The 16,895-nt window shown below is 35.3% G+C and overlaps 1 protein-coding gene across 1 annotated transcript in view; it reads right to left on the minus strand.

Moving 5' to 3' along the window:
* LOC111056452 (autophagy protein 5) overlaps positions 1–16,895 on the minus strand; it is a 32,891-nt gene extending 15,996 nt beyond the window's left edge. Inside the window, exons 1-4 of the mRNA XM_039433268.1 lie at positions 16,478–16,895; positions 10,707–10,792; positions 5,982–6,098; positions 4,355–4,479 (exon numbers count right to left, since the gene is read on the minus strand). Of these exons, the coding sequence (XP_039289202.1) occupies positions 4,355–4,479; positions 5,982–6,098; positions 10,707–10,792; positions 16,478–16,633 (484 nt within the window). The 5' untranslated portion in view covers positions 16,634–16,895. The remainder of the gene's footprint in view (positions 1–4,354; positions 4,480–5,981; positions 6,099–10,706; positions 10,793–16,477) is intronic.

Here is a 16,895-nt window from a genome sequence, read left to right on the forward strand (position 1 = left end):
TTCGGCCCTTAATCTGTAAAGTGATAAAAAGTCGCACAAACCACATTAAACATTTCATAGTTGTAGCTGTTACACAAAATAATGATGAAACAAGTTATATGGTCTCTTCACACTTAACTACGCTACGCTGAAATACGTCCTATCTCAAATGTTAAATTCAAGCTACGAATATGAACGAGACAAATTCGTGGCTTGGATTTAAAATTGGGACATAGGACGTATTTCAGCGAAGCTTGACTAAGGGTAACCGTCCACTGGAACCGTATTCGACCGATCCGTTCGGCCGTTGGATCGGTCGAATCTGCCGGCCGTCAACTCGGCCGAATACGGTCGTCCATTGGAACCGTTTTCGTCAGTCCAGTTCAGTAGTTGGCTGGTTGCCAGAAATTGAAGTGGCAAGATAGTTAGTGGTGAAAATGATTCTTCTTTGTGTGTTTACTTACAAAGTCTGTAAGATTTCATACATCGAATGAATTCCGATGAGATTATGCTACTACTTGAAAGTGCCTACTAATTATCAATTATTTATTACATTCCACAATCACTGTATCAATATATTATAACACAATTATTTCTACTTTCTAATTCCACATCAATAGAATTTTCTACATTTTTCCACTTGAATTCAGTTTCTTTTCTCTTAGTTTTTTGTTGTTAGAAAGAAAATAGATTAACTCATAATTTCCCTAACACATTAAAATAACTGTTTAAATACACAGATATTTATTCATTTATTCATATCACAATAAAAAAATCATAATTGAAAATTTATTTATCAACTAAATATCAACAAAAGTAGAAGTATTTTATTTTGAAAACTTAAAATGATATTGTTTGATGACTTTGGAGGTTATTTGATGATGAACGCTATGACACAATTATAGATTATAATGTGTTGAATTTTCAGCAGTCATTGAAATAGTACAATGCTTGTAAAACTATGACCCAGAACAACTTCAAAAAACAAACAAGACTGTTGAACAATTTTAGGTTAGGAACATTAGTTGTTGTCTCAGCTCGACTAGTTAGTTCGGTCGGATAGAGCCGGAAAATCCCATTCAATTCGGATCGAAAAATTGATCGGCCGGAGCCGGCCGTATGAACCTGTTGCAATGGACTGTTGAAATCTATTCCTTTCTTTGTTGGGGGATCGTTTGGACGAGTTCGGTAGTTTTCGGCCGATGCTAGTTCGGACGAGAACGGTTCTAGTGGACGGCCCACCTAAATGTGAAATGACCCTAAGGGTGCGCGCATAGTGATTGATTGATTGATTAGTGAGGAGATTGATTGATTGATTGACATAGTGAGGAGAGAAGAGGAGAGGGAATCATCCATTCCGTGTTATGAAAGAGGTGTACCTCTACCTCAATCTCTTCACCCTGCGGGCGCCCCATAACATGAAATATATTTGTGTTACAGTGAGGTACTTCTATCTCGCTTCGACCTCTTCCCTCTACCTCTTCACTATGCGCGTACTCTAATATAGCTCTGATTTTTCATTTCGTTCTGTACGACTTCTCTATTACCTTACTAGAGTTATTTCTTTGTTGTTATCTTGAGTCAATGGTTCAAGCGGTATTCCGACATATCAGTATCAGTGAACGTGTTCAATACAGTGAGAATATTATTCCTATGAATTCTAATGGAACCATTCCCACTCAGCCAGGCCAGACGAGTATGAATAGTCCCATAAAAACTCACAGAAATTATAATTTCACTGTGCCGGTCATGTTCACTGATACTGATATTTGGGAATCCAGCTTAAGGTGCATTTTCATTTGTGCGTAAATTTCCGCAGTCGACGACGACAAGCATTGTTGACATTCATATTGTCCAAATTTCAAGTGTGCTAAAACAGCTGGTCTAATAACTTTTCATTATTTGTCTTTATTATTAAAGAATTAAACATTTCTGATAATATCAACATATTGCCATTCAAAAGTATAAAAAGTATATTATTATTATTATTATTATTATTATTATTATTATTAGCCGTCAAGCTCCCAGATGGAAGACGCTGAGCAAAATTTGGTTCATTTTTTGTTTTTCTTGTTCTTTTTATCAATCCACCAGTTTTTCATTTTCAGTGAGAACTCCGCTTTCCTTGCTTCACTCCATTTTGTTCCCACTCTTGGCACAGTCATCTCTGGTTTAACTTCCCATTTTTCAACCTTTTCTCTGAAACTGTTCCTGTTGTATATTTCATCATTGTTAATGTTAGCAAGTATTAAGTCCTTCTTGACGTTTTTCATCCATGCACCTCCATTACTAAGGGTTGCTACATATGTTACTATTCTTTTTGTAAGTCTGTGATCTGGAAGCCTCATTATGTGACCATAAAATTTAAGGCGCCTTTTCCTGATGTCTGCTTCTATGTTAGAGTATTCTTCAACTTTGGCTGTTTTCTGTAGTCTATAACCATCTTCGGTCTTTCTTGGTCCAAGTATTTTTCTAATTATCTTCCTTTCTTCTTTTTTCAAATTTTCAGTATCTGTTTTTCTGCTAAGTGTTAGGGTCTCGCTGGCATACAACATTGTTGGCTTGATTACTGCGAATAATATTATTATTATTATTATTATTATTATTATTATTATTATTATTATCATTAATCATCCACTGACCACCTATAGAAGGGGTATTCGGATTTGTCAATCAATATTATTCAGAAGAATAAAAAAAAAATCATTTAACTTACATAAAACATTACAAACTAATTATTTTGTACCTCATAATAGGTAAAGAATTCTTCAATTGAATATGCACATATATTCAGTAATTCATTTTTCATCAAGGCCCTGAATTTACGGCCTGTCGTTGCTTTAAGGCTGGCAGGTAATTTGTTATAGAGTCGAATCCCAGCACTTTTAACTCCTCTCTCATATAAAGTTGTTCTGTGGGTATCATCTCTTAAATCTTCACGATGTCTAGTTCCGTAACTGTGGAAACGTGCACCAGTTTTAAATTTGTCCTTATTTTGATCAATAAAACATAAAGCCTCTAGAATATACAAACTGGGAAGAGGGAGAATTCTCATCTGTTTGAAGTGTGGTCTACAGCTTGATCGTATTGTCTCTCCAACCATCACTCTTATTGCCCACTTCTGGATTCGAAAGATGTCTATTACTTGAGTTGAGTTTCCCCAGAAAATGATTCAAGCTCAAGTGATATAAGCTCAACCTGCCCCATTAAAACATAATTGAACATAATCTTTTTAGGTTATGTAGACAAATTGAAATCTACCCAATCTGAGATTCTCTCACTGTCGTGGTCGTCGACGGCATTTACGCACAAACGAAACCCCAGCTTTAAGCCTTACTTTAAGCCTTTCAGAGATACGCACTAAAAAAACCGATACGTTACATGCATTACGACACTCCGTTGAATCCCAAACCTCAATTCAAAGTTAGAAAAATCTGGTGTGGCGCACTCACACAACTTTCCTTGCCGTTATGAAAATTGATCACCTGACGCTCGTGTTCCCGCGCATCTCATTCAAAGATTTGAGCCAGCTGGTGACAGGACAATAACGTTGGAGACACACGAGGTCTGCTATCTCTTCATAGTGAATCATTTAATAGAGTCAACAGTTGCCAACAGTTTGCAATTGGATAATCACATTTTCTCGAATTTCGAGCTTATTTTCAATTTTAGGTGAAAATGTTACTGAACATTAATTGTAGAGATTCTCATGCTCAATCTTTTCCACTCGAAATTTTTTGTTTAAATTGTATCTGAAGCCTGATAATTGAGAATCTAAAATCAAACTTTGCATAGATGGGCTCCGCCCCCATGAAATTTTTACAGATATGGGACTTGTGGCAGTTGATAGAGCTTATCAATGAATTTTTCAGGTATGAATTTGATCAAAATCGTTGGAGCCGTTTTCGAGAAAATCTCGAAAACCCCTGTTTATGACAACATTTTCGCCATTTTAGACGCCATCTTGAATTGTATTTGATCGAAATTGCTCGTGTCGGATCCTTATAGTGTAAGGACCTTAAGTTCCAAATTTCAAGTCATTCCGTTAATTGGGAGATGAGATATCGTGTATACAGACGCACATGCACTCATACACACACACACACACACACACACACACACACACAGCGAGAGAGACCAACACCCAAAAATCATGTTTTTGGACTCAGGGGACCTTAAAACATATAGAAAACATGAAATTGGGGTACCTTAAATTTTTTTGGAAAGCAATACTTTCCTTACCTATGGTAATAGGGCAAGGAAAGTAAAAACGATACGTTACATGCATTACGACACTCCGTTGAATCCCAAACCCCAATTCAAAGTTAGAAAAATAGTGTTGAATTGAATCAAATAGTAGAAAAATGGAAAATACCGTTTTGCAGTCCAAGCCAAAGTTGATTATGATCCTTGCGCTGCATACTAGAAACTACGAGGCTCCTGTGCTTCAGCACATCTGCTTCTTTCAAACAGGACATGAAGTACGTCTCAACCACTTCCCTGCAAAAATACGCAACAATTTCAATATTTCTGAACATTATTCAACAGTGATATTAACTTTAAACTGCATTCAAGTGCATTTGAACCACTTCTCTGTAAAAATAAGCAACACTTTCAATATTTCTGACGCTGACTCAATCTTATTGACCAAGCGAAGTGAGGTCTAAGATTCAAGTCGACGGTTTGGCATTTCTCTTAATGTTTATATGTTGCGCATTTACGGCGAAATGTGGTTAATAGATTTTCATGAAATTTGACTGGTATGTTCCTTTTTAAATTGCGCTTCGACGTATATACAAGGTTTTTGGAAATTTTGCATTTCAAGGATAATATAAAAGGAAAAAGGAGCCTCCTTCATACGTCAATATTAGAGTAAAAATAAGACTATAGAATATTATCATAGCCACCTCTGTATTAGAGGTGGCTATGATATTATCCATCATAAATCAGCTGTCGAGTTGACTATAAATTGTATGCCATGACGCACGCAATTCAAAAATGTAACTTGGTAAAAAATTAACAGCTGTGTAGACTATAAATTGCATGCCTCATTGAATGCAATTTTTATGCACTATTGAATAGGATGCAAAGAACTTATAACAGCTCGTCTGGGCGCAAAACAGCTGTGTAGACTACAAGTTGCATGCCTCATTGAATGCAATTTTTATGCACTATTGAATAGGATGCAAAGAACTTATAACAGCTCGTCTGGGCGTCTAGATATCTTCTGGTTTTCTCGCGCTAAATTCCGGAAAGCGTTATATGATAATTAAATCTTGTGTAAGCATGATCTGATCAAATAAATAGTTAGTGTATCAGTGTGGATGTGCTTATGGTTTGGGACGTCGTTATAACTGCGCGAGGTCTACTGTTCACAGAACTACTAGTCTATAGTGAGGTCCACGTTATAATGGCAGTGTTTGATTAGCAATGGTATTGCTATCCTTGTCTATCATTCCACAAAGCGGATAGCACTATCTCTTTCTCGCTTTGCTCTGTTGCCAGATCGTCCAATTCCAATCGTTTCCAGATTCAATGTAGAATTAATAATTAATTAACAAAATATATCATCTTAATTATAAAATTATTGAAAAATAAAATATAATTGATTATTTTAAACGAGCTAACAAATCTGTGATACTAGGTCTAGTTTCAGCTGGATAGATTGCATTTCATGCAATAGTTCAACTGTCAATTCACTTTACTCTGTGAATCAACGTTTAAAAATGATCTAGAAAGTAAAAGTGAATTCGTATGGCTTTTGTTGGTGGGGAGTCCATTGCGGGAAGGTCCTGGGACTGGCATACTGTTATGGGTATTGCGACTGTCATACTTCAGCCGGGACCGACAGTTTAACGTGCACATCCAATAACACGGGAGTTATCTAAAATGATCTAATTTCCTACAGATAGCCAAGTGCCATAGAATAGTTTTCAAGATTATTTTAAAATCATCTAGCTGGATAGGTAGATACTGTAGATAAGCAGGTAAGAATTACTCACCTATTGGGACAATGTAGTATCTCTGACTCAGGGAACTTCTCGAAATGTACAGTGACTGCCCATGGTAGTTCAATGTCAGCCTTGTTCAAATCGTACAGTAGACCTATAGGATAATGCCTGTAAATAAATGAAACCTATAATTAGATAATGGCATATTAGGTGTCTGTGAAGCTGCGTACAGACTTTCGCACCACTCCGCAATCGAACGTCACTCGAGCAGATCGATTGATGATCGACCGGGGAGCAAGAGTGGAACGCGAGAAGAGCTAACATCTCCCGTAACGTTCATGATCGGAGCGATCGCGGAGCGAGTGCGGAGTATGCGTGGAGCGATTGCAGAGCGAGTGCGGAGCGTGTTGGAGGCACGTATATCGCTCCTTTAGAGTAAAGCTGGATTCGCACACTATGGTGACAGTGAAAATATAATCCCCACGAGTTATTGACCGAGCAAAGTGAGGTCTAAGATTGAAGTCGACGGTTTTGCATTTCTCTTTATGTTTCAACAATAATCGACAGTAATCGGCTTGGGATAACAGTAAAAGTTGCGACATAAACGCCCTATTCCATGGGATATCTACTTACGCTATTGCTTCTCTATGATAATACTATCCGTTCAAAAACATCGAACGTCTTAAAAGTGTATCTTTCCATCAACGTTAGTAGACATTTGTCTACTAACTTTGTCTTTCCATATTAAGCTGAGGCCATGATTCGAGTTTGGAGTTATTGATAGAAAACATTTTCTTTTTACATTTTTCTTTTTTAATCTGATGATTAAAATTGCAACAAATATTATTGAAAAGAAATTGATTTCTAAAATCATGAAAAGTGAGAAATGAAGTTTGTAGGAAATCAGCATTATGGTAGTTTATTTTGTTAATTTCAACACACCGATTTTTCGCCAACACGTCAACACAGAATATTCTCTGATGGGTTGATTGGATTGGCGTATTGACGGCAGCCAGACCTGATAACAGCGCTCACACTCACATTCCGGGACGACACGTCACGGTACGATAGGACAGAAAGCTCTACGTTTATTTAGGATTTTTTCTATACATTTTAAATTTATAAATTATTTATTAATTTTATTTATTTATATATTTTGAGAAAACATAACAAAAGGTCAATGTAACTTACTGAGCGCGAGGTCTACTGTTCACAGAGCTACTAGTATAATTACTCGATATAACTGGACTATTCCTACCCAGCCCTGCCGAGTGAGTATGAATAATACTATCAGAACTTATAATAATTAATATATAAAAGCGAAATGGCACTCAATCACTGATTGACTGACTGACTGACTCACTCACTCGCAGAACTAAAAATCTACCGGACCAAAAACGTTCAAATTAGGTAGGTGTGTTCAGTTGGCCCTTTAGAGGCGCACTAAGAAATCTTTTATCAATATTTTAACTCTAAGGGTGGTTTGTAAGGGTTTAACGTTCGTCTTTTAGCATGTATATTCTCCTTATTCTCTTAATTATAATTGAAATAAGGCCATACCATATGTTAATATGGAACTATAATCTAGAGAGAATACCTCTTCGAAACAGTTGTTAACTGGTAACTAAATTAATAATTTTGTCAGGTTGGCATTAAGTTGAGTTGACTTTGTTAGGTTGGCACCAAGTTGAAGATTGAAATGCATTTATCGCGGAAAAATTGATTGGGCACTGCTACTTCAATCAGAGCTATTCCTGGGAATATTATATTACTAGCCGCCAGGCTCGCTTCGCTCGCTATATCCGTTTAGCCAGACGTTTAGTCTGGACCCCCGACTGGATCGTCCTAACATATGATAAAAATACTCAAATGAAAAATGCAGGCGAGCGAAGCGAGCCTGCTGATCTCATCCTTGGACGATCCAGTCGGGGGTCCAGGGGGCGGAGCCCCCTGGCTAGACGGATATGGCAAGCGAAGCGAGCCTGACGGCTAGTAATAATTATATTTTTACTGTCACTACAGTATGCGAATCTAGCTTAATAATAGTTATATTCGTTGTCCTAACATTTCCATCCTAACTCCGCCTAATAAAGAATTTTTTCATTTCATTTCATTTCATCCCTCAGCTGCTAGCTTTTAAGACAAACACACACGGCAGCAAGCATACTGACATATGCAGACAGACGGACGATTGTTTACGTTGCAACATGAGAACACCTGGGGAGAAATTTTCCCTGTTTGTTTGCATAAGTCCGTCTGTTGTTGAGTGCGTTTGTCTTTTGAACTGATGGCTTTCAAACTTATTAAACAAAATCTGACAAGTATGAGGAATCTCGTCATAATAATACACAATAATGTGTGAACCAATTTTTGGGCTCAATCATTTTAAATTGATAAGAACATGTTTTGTCTAATCATACTTTTATATCATACAAATCCTTCACACTTGGGTAGAAGTCTAAAGCCCGGTTGCACAACAGCCGGTTAAATTTTAACCGTGATTATTTTCACGAGAACCAATCAGACAAGGCGTTTTTGAAAAGACGGCTTCTCTGAAATGAAAAAAATGAAATGAAAAAATTCTTTATTAGGCGGAGTTAGGACTTTTAAGTCCTCTCTACCACTCAACCTCAACTCTGATTGGTTCTCGTGGAATTAATTCAATTCAATTCAATTTATTTGCCATATATACAAGATTTTTACAATTACAAATTCACATAATAATTGGGTACATCATACAGAAATTCAGAATATACTCTATTCTAGGAATAATAAAAATAAATTACATATAACATCACTGAAATCCCAGTTGTACTCATTTTACCGGCAGTAATTGCTAGCAGAGACACGTGTCTGATCGCTAGCAATGAGTTCAGTTCAAATCATTGAAAGATTTTTTTCTTACTTTTTCTTCTTGATTGAAACACAAAAAAAGAACTTTGTTGAAATTCACAAAATCACAATTTTATTTTAGGTATTCACCAAATCAATCTATTATGTGTAATTTTATGATTTAAAGTCTATTTTGAAAAATATTCTAGTTTTTACCCATTTATCAATATCTTTTGTAAGTGTTTTGTTTATTTTATGGGTGAATAAGTTTAAGGGAATCATATTAATCAGCATATTGCAGTTGTGTTCATACTGTCTTCTACTTACTGAAAGTCTGGAGAATCTGACCATGAATTTCATTGTAATCGATGGACGAGTGTTGTAATTGAGAGCACGGATTGTTGGTAAATGTTTAGTTTTATTAATAGAAAGGATTAAGTTTTTTATATATTGCTGTCTTATGGTGAGAACATTCATTTCTTGGAAAACGTCCCTACTAGGATCGATCCTTGGTTTGCCCAAGGCTGCTTTGACTAAAAATTTCTGCAAAATGAAAACTTTCTTTAAATGAGTATCATATGCGCCACCCCACACCTCCAAACAATATCTGAATAGAACATGTGCATATGCTAAGTAGATATTCCTTATGATGCCATGGTTTGTTAACTGATTAATTCTGTAAAAATTAATCACGGTTAAAATTTAACCGGCAGTTGTGCAACCGGCACTGAACGTAGCTTTTAGGAAGCAAATACTTTACACTTGGGTACAAGTCTAAACGTACCTTTTAGGTAGCCTTATTATTTCAAGTATGGTAATTTCAAGGTGGTTGATTTCAAATATTATCAGGTGGTGTTATAAATGCAACAGCACAAAACCAGAAGGCGCACTTTATTCTTATGAACTTTATTCCGAAGTGAAAAGTGTAAATTTGAAGTATTGTGCTGACTATAACCTTAGTGTCCGGTTTCCCATCAGGGAACTTTGGACTATATACGGCGAGGTGGAACTACCCTTGGGTCTCCCCACCATTCAAAGCCATACGCTAATAATAATAATAAATCAACCAGTCATACTCCAAACTGTCACGTTTTCATAGCAGCTACTCCATAAAAACCTTTAAAATTTACAATAGACTTCCTCTAAATGTCCGCAGCCTCCAGTTGAGTGGTTTTAAGAGGTTGTTACGCGAGAAACTTGATAACCTGCTATTGTATGGTATTGGTGATGGTAGCACAGTATGGAAACTTGGGTAGTACCCTGTCGCAAAAATCCGCCATCTTGTTAGGAAGCGCCGCATTGTAAAAGTATTGATGGTAGGTTCGGATCACTCTAATGATCCAGATCAATTGATCTCATTCACTGCCACGAGCCAATCAGAAGACCAGGATTGGAACTTCCCAAGGTCACGTGACGTGTCTAGTATTTGCGCCATGTAAAAAGCATTGGTTAGATAGGCGTTTTATTAACAGTTTCCATTCTGTACCTATTCTGTGATGGTGGGATGGCCAGTTTCTTCGAGTTATTTTGATCCTCACATCTTCTTGTGCCATCTTGATCAACTTTATTCATTCATTCTTTATTCATTTATACAATAAGTACATCATCAAAATGATAGGGAGAGGAAAAATAAGGTAACCTTGTGCTATTCCTCTCCCAAATTTAGATAACAAATAGTCCGAAATAGATCAAGTCATGTAGTTCTTCAAGTGATATTAAAGTTCATTTCTTGATGAACTTTGAGTTTTAAATGTATTAGTTTTTTTATTGACGAAATCCATCCAGCTTGAGACTGGTCAACAATTTTTATTAATTTTGGAACCGTTTTGGGCGATTTAGCCTGTGGTACTTTTCTGTAAGTTGTGTAATTCTGAATGATTGAATAAATAAATAAATAAATTTATTGATTGAATTATATTATAGTTGGCCATGATAAACACTCACCATTTTAATGCTAAGCCATTATAATCCAGCCACATTTCCGAGTCTTGCTTATCTTGATGAATATAGCGAGAAAAATGCTTTCTAACCTGAAATATACATGAAATTAAAACATGGTTTATTCATTCGAATTATAAAAACAATTCATACAAAGTCACTTTTGAACAACTAAATTACTACATATAGCAGTCAGGTATTCATAAATGAAAGCTATTAGCTTCTACTCACATTAGTGGAGTGCTTTCGGACACTAGGCCCTTAATCAACACTGCTCAACACTTAGTGTTGATGAAGGGCCTAGTGTCCGAAAGCGCTCCACTAATGTGAGTAGAAGCTAATAGCTTTCATTTATGAATACCTGACTGCTATATGTCGTAATTTAGTTGTTCAAAAGTGATTATTAACAAGCAGTTCGTTATAAAAAAACCATTGAAGAGTATCATACAAAGTATTGATAATGAGAAAGCAACTGATGAGTTATTGAGTTATTATTAACAATTAAATAGAAGACAAACTACTTAGTCAAGTATAATAATATAATCAATATCATAAACTGGTAATCACTAATACGAAATTTGATGTTAAAGCAAACATAGATAAAGAAGTTTCCACAAGTATAATTTGGAAAAGAATGTATTATTGAAACGTAGGGAATATATGGCTACACTTGGAAAGAAAATAATAATTGATGAGTTGTCTCTTCAAACTTATCTTTGATTAATCAGAGTTGAACTTGAAACCAACAAAGAAGAGGCATTGCATGGGCATTAACAATATTATTCAGTTTTTATATTGCAGACTACAAAAATAGGACGAAAAATTTCGAGATAAAAATTGTACGCTGTATCATCAAAAATGGTGATAAGGATGTCTAAATAAATAATGGTTTTTGGTAGAAATGAGATAAAACACTGAACAGTGATGCATAAGTAAATAATTGTTGTTAGTAATAGGCTAATTAGCAACTTGTTGATTTAGCATTGAGAAGTTTATATTATAGGCCTATTTACGAGACTACAAAACTAAGATAGTTAATAATAGTAACCTAAATAAATAATAGTTTTTAATAGCAATGAGATAGAACACTGTACAGTGAATGATCAAAAACAGTGATGCATAAGTAAATAGTTGTTGTTAAATAATAATTAGCAACTTGATTGATTTAGCATTGAGAAGTTTATATTATAGGCCTATTTACGAGACTACAAAACTAAGATAGTTAATAATAGTAACCTAAATAAATAATAGTTTTTAATAGCAATGAGATAGAACACTGTACAGTGAATGATCAAAAACAGTGATGCATAAGTAAATAATTGTTGTTAGTAATAGGCTAATTAGCAACTTGTTGATTTAGCATTGAGAAGTTCATATTTATATTAACATGATAAATTGAATATTTTTTCAAACCCTAATATTGTTGAGTAACTTAATTGATTTAGCATTGAGAAGTTCATATTTATATTAACATGATAAATTGAATATTTTTTCAAACCCTAATATTGTTGAGAATCTTAACTGATTTATCATTGGGAAGTTTATATTTATATTAACATGATAAATTGAATATTTTTTCAAACCCTAATATTGTTGAGTAACTTAATTGATTTAGCATTGAGAAGTTTATATTATAGGCCTATTTACGAGACTACAAAACTAAGATAGTTAATAATAGTAACCTAAATAAATAATAGTTTTTAATAGCAATGAGATAGAACACTGTACAGTGAATGATCAAAAACAGTGATGCATAAGTAAATAGTTGTTGTTAAATAATAATTAGCAACTTGATTGATTTAGCATTGAGAAGTTCATATTTATATTAACATGATAAATTGAATATTTTTTCAAACCCTAATATTGTTGAGAATCTTAACTGATTTATCATTGGGAAGTTTATATTTATATTAACATGATAAATTGAATATTTTTTCAAACCCTAATATTGTTGAGAATCTTAACTGATTTATCATTGGGAAGTTTATATTTATATTAACATGATAAATTGAATATTTTTTCAAACCCTAATATTGTTGAGTAACTTAATTGATTTAGCATTGAGAAGTTTATATTATAGGCCTATTTACGAGACTACAAAACTAAGATAGTTAATAATAGTAACCTAAATAAATAATAGTTTTTAATAGCAATGAGATAGAACACTGTACAGTGAATGATCAAAAACAGTGATGCATAAGTAAATAGTTGTTGTTAAATAATAATTAGCAACTTGATTGATTTAGCATTGGGAAGTTTATATTTATATTAACATGATAAATTGAATATTTTTTCAAACCCTAATATTGTTGAGTAACTTAATTGATTTAGCATTGGGAAGTTTATATCTTATTATATTAAGCGAGCAATTTCTGTATATATGTTTATACTTTTATTTATACTTGTTTATACTTATTTGATTTCTGCCTCCGGGCAGTTGTTTTTCTTTTACTTTTTTGACGTGTCCCAGTGGGCTTCACTTTAGTGATCCCTTTTATGGACCTATTTAAATAAATACTAAATACTAAATATCTGGTTATTTATGTTCAACAGATCTCGAAAACTTCTCTAATGATTTTCATGAAATTTTGAACATAGTAGGTTTATGATATAAAAATTCGATTGCACTAGCTAGGTCTCATCCTTGGGAAAACTCGCTGAACGACATTAAAAGGATAATTCATCCTCGGCTGGAACAGCTGAGACTTTCGTCGTCTGTGGATAGTAAAAAGTGAGCGAGTGATTCTGTGGAAAATCAAAATATCACATCCCCGAAATTTATGAGCAGACGTATAGCCAGCTGTAAAACATAAACACGATCATTTTAGAGAATTGTGTTCTGTTTATCAATAAATAAAAATAACAAGCGAAGCTCGGTACCCCGATATTTTATGTTATATTTACAATACCAATGTAATATTTTTTCAAACCCTAATATTGTTGAAATTATTTTAATAAGGAAGGGATCAGCTACAGCTCCAAAAACAAGAAAGTTGTTGTGACAGGAGTTGCAAGTCCTGATGTTTCCAACAATTTTTTATTCACTCGGTGACTGGAATAGTTGATGCTTTCACCGGTTCACCTGAATCATGCTCCTGTCAGAATTGCAGTTTTGTGAAGTGGGAGAGGATTTAACCAGTGGGCCTGATAAAACTAGTCAAGGGATATAAGAATTCAACAAGTCCTAACATTTATGGAAACAGTGGTGATGACTGATGAAGACAATAATTGAAGTTTTAGCTGTACCACTGTGTAATCTGATCCCCCAAGGAGCTGAAGACATCAAGGACAATTCCACCCTTCAAAAAAGGTGATCCTGACGAGTTAGCAAATTTCAGGCCAGTCTCAATAATTCCGATATTTGGAATCAGTGATGTATGTTCATCAGCTGTCAAGGTATATTGAGAGTAATTCCATCTTCCAACATCATCAGTATGGGTTCCGTTAGGGGAGATCAACCAAATGAGCAGTGCGTTATCTAATGGAGTCGGTACTTGGAGCGGTGGAGGGCAGGCAGTCGATCTCCGTTCAATTAAATTCAATTCTTCATAATACCATGACCAGCTAGAGATTTCGTCATTGAAAATTTGAAAACTCGAAAAACACAAAAGTCCACACCAATTACACTTTATCAAGATGACATGCCAAATAGGTGGATAAAACTTTTGATCTCCAGTGAATTTGAATATCTTCAGTGTGCAAATGGGATAACTGCTGTGTGATTGAGTCAGTCTTGAGTAGGGTAAGTTGATGTCATTTCGTCTCCTGGTGTTGTGATCATGGAATTGGCTTCTTGCTTGCAACGTATGAATCTGACCCTTCAGGAGTGTCAAGGTGCTGAATAAGTATTGGCTGAGGACAGTAAGAATTCCCAATCTTACAATAAGTGGCCGGCATTGTTCCAGGGGTGGAGATGTCGTCATGATGCGCACTACTTTTTTTGAAGAAGGAGAATCCTCTCACAACTGTTTGTGACCCCAGAGTACTATTCCATAATTGACTTTACTGTGGAAAAATGCATGATATGACAGATAACTCTTAGGTACAATGTTTTTCAACTTCCGCATCTGGTAGATGACCTTGGAGAGTCGATAACAGACCATATCTACATGTTGATTTGTGGGATTTTACCAAAGCGTTCGACTGTCCCGCATGACATACAAATGGGTAAGAAGAAGAGGTATGGGAGACGTGGAGTCATGGTCCCTGAAAACCATGAAGGATACCTTCTCCAATAGAATGCAAGTGACATCGGTGAATGGTGTGGAATCAGTCCAAAGAGGTGATTATGGAGTGCCACAAGGATCGACATGAGCTTGAGCTGTCCTTTCCTGATTTGTCTTAATCTGTCCTTTGTATTATGACGACATTGATCCCAGAAGTGTGGGTAAAGGATGAAGAAAAAAGTATTTAGATTTTAGGCACTTCCTCTATTGATGTATATAGGTCTCAATACTACCTAAGATACCTTACCTACCTAAAATAACCTACCCCACCTGACCTACCCGAAACACCCCTAAGGCTCAACTCACACTTACGCGACTCAGGTCGAGAAGAGACTCGACTCTAGTCGAGAGCATGTGTTTTCAAATGATGACAGTCGCGGAGACTAGAATCGACTGGTCTGAGTGTCACCATTTGGAAATACATGCTCTCGACTAGAGTCGAGTCTCTTATCGACCTGAGTCGCGTAAGTGTGAGTTGAGCCTAACCCACCCTCACCCATACAGTCGTAAAATACAATTGGGCGGGTGAAGCCCGCCTTGCTGCCGGAGCGCGGAGGCTTCTACCCAACCCTGTTTAGTCATAAAAAGCACCTCCTCTATCGATGTATATAAGTCTCAATACTGGATACCGCAGGTCATATACCAGTATTAAAGTGCGCCCTTTTTCAACATCAACTGTGAGCTGTTTATAACACAGACTAAAATTTGTATAATATTAATATTAGACCCTTCATAGAAAAATATACAGAAGAATCTGGGAACCAAAAATTGACGGAGGAGTGTGGAGAGCCAGATTTAATAGTAAGATAAACCAGGCCATTGGAGCAGGAAATATGGTACGATTCATAAAAGCCAGAAGGATTGAATGGCTTGGACACTTAGCAAGAATGAGTGATGAGAGGGTACTATCAAGACTGCTTGGAACGAGAAAGAGAGTGCACAGGATAGAGACGAATGGAGGCGCTATGTTGAGAAGGCCAAAGTCCACCCAGGGCTGTAGAGCCGGATAGAATAAAAAAAGATGATTTAATATTAGAGCTTATTTTTAAAAATGTCATCTTTCAATACGGTGGAGAAAGCTAAAGGCTGTGCTTGTGCTTGAACAAAATTATGACAATCACTTACACAGAAAAACAATACCTATTGCACAATTTTATGAAAAACAGGTTAAAGAAAATAATATTATAGACACATTTTGTAAATTTATATTAGGGCTACTGGAGGAAGTTTTTAGTATAAGTAGCTAATTTGACGTTCACATTTTTTTGGATTATAAGTTTACTGGTACCTACCTATTAAAATTTGCCATGTTTTGTACTTTTGATTCAAATTTTCAATGTTATTTATTCTCAAGAACCATACCATCACAAAAATCTGCTCAGTAAAAAATGTAGCCTAGCCGTTATTTTATAAAGAATAAAGAATAAACATAAAATAAGCTTGAAACTTTTAACATTGAATATACATTTTTGTAATGTTGATATAAATAAGTAAAAGTATAGTGGGGCCAGATTATTCAAATGTATACTGAGTAAAAGACAGATTACTTACCTTATCAGTAACTATAGGAAAATAACTCAAACGAGGCACCATCAGGTAGTACGGTTCAGGTGATTGTAGATCAATTACTTCTTCAGAATTTAATTGGAAGGAAACAGGAAGCTTTCCCTCCCAAATTTCACGTAAAACTTCCCTGTCATTAGCCATTTTTTAAAAATAATATCAAAGATTGGCACCTAAAAGGTTAGTTTTCAACAAGCTCTCCAAACTCAGTGTACATTTTTGGGTTAGAAATAACTATAAACAAGTAAATTTTACGTTTTCATTTTTTCTACAGGTTATAATAGCTAAACACATCGTATTCAAAATAAAACTTCTAGAAAATTACCAATTTTCAATCAATTAAAATAGAATAATTAACGACAGCTGATTTACATGCATGCTCGTCTGCTTCACAAAATCAGAATCA

This window comes from Nilaparvata lugens, chromosome 7 (genome assembly GCF_014356525.2).
Source record: "Nilaparvata lugens isolate BPH chromosome 7, ASM1435652v1, whole genome shotgun sequence".
Taxonomy (NCBI): domain Eukaryota; kingdom Metazoa; phylum Arthropoda; class Insecta; order Hemiptera; family Delphacidae; genus Nilaparvata; species Nilaparvata lugens.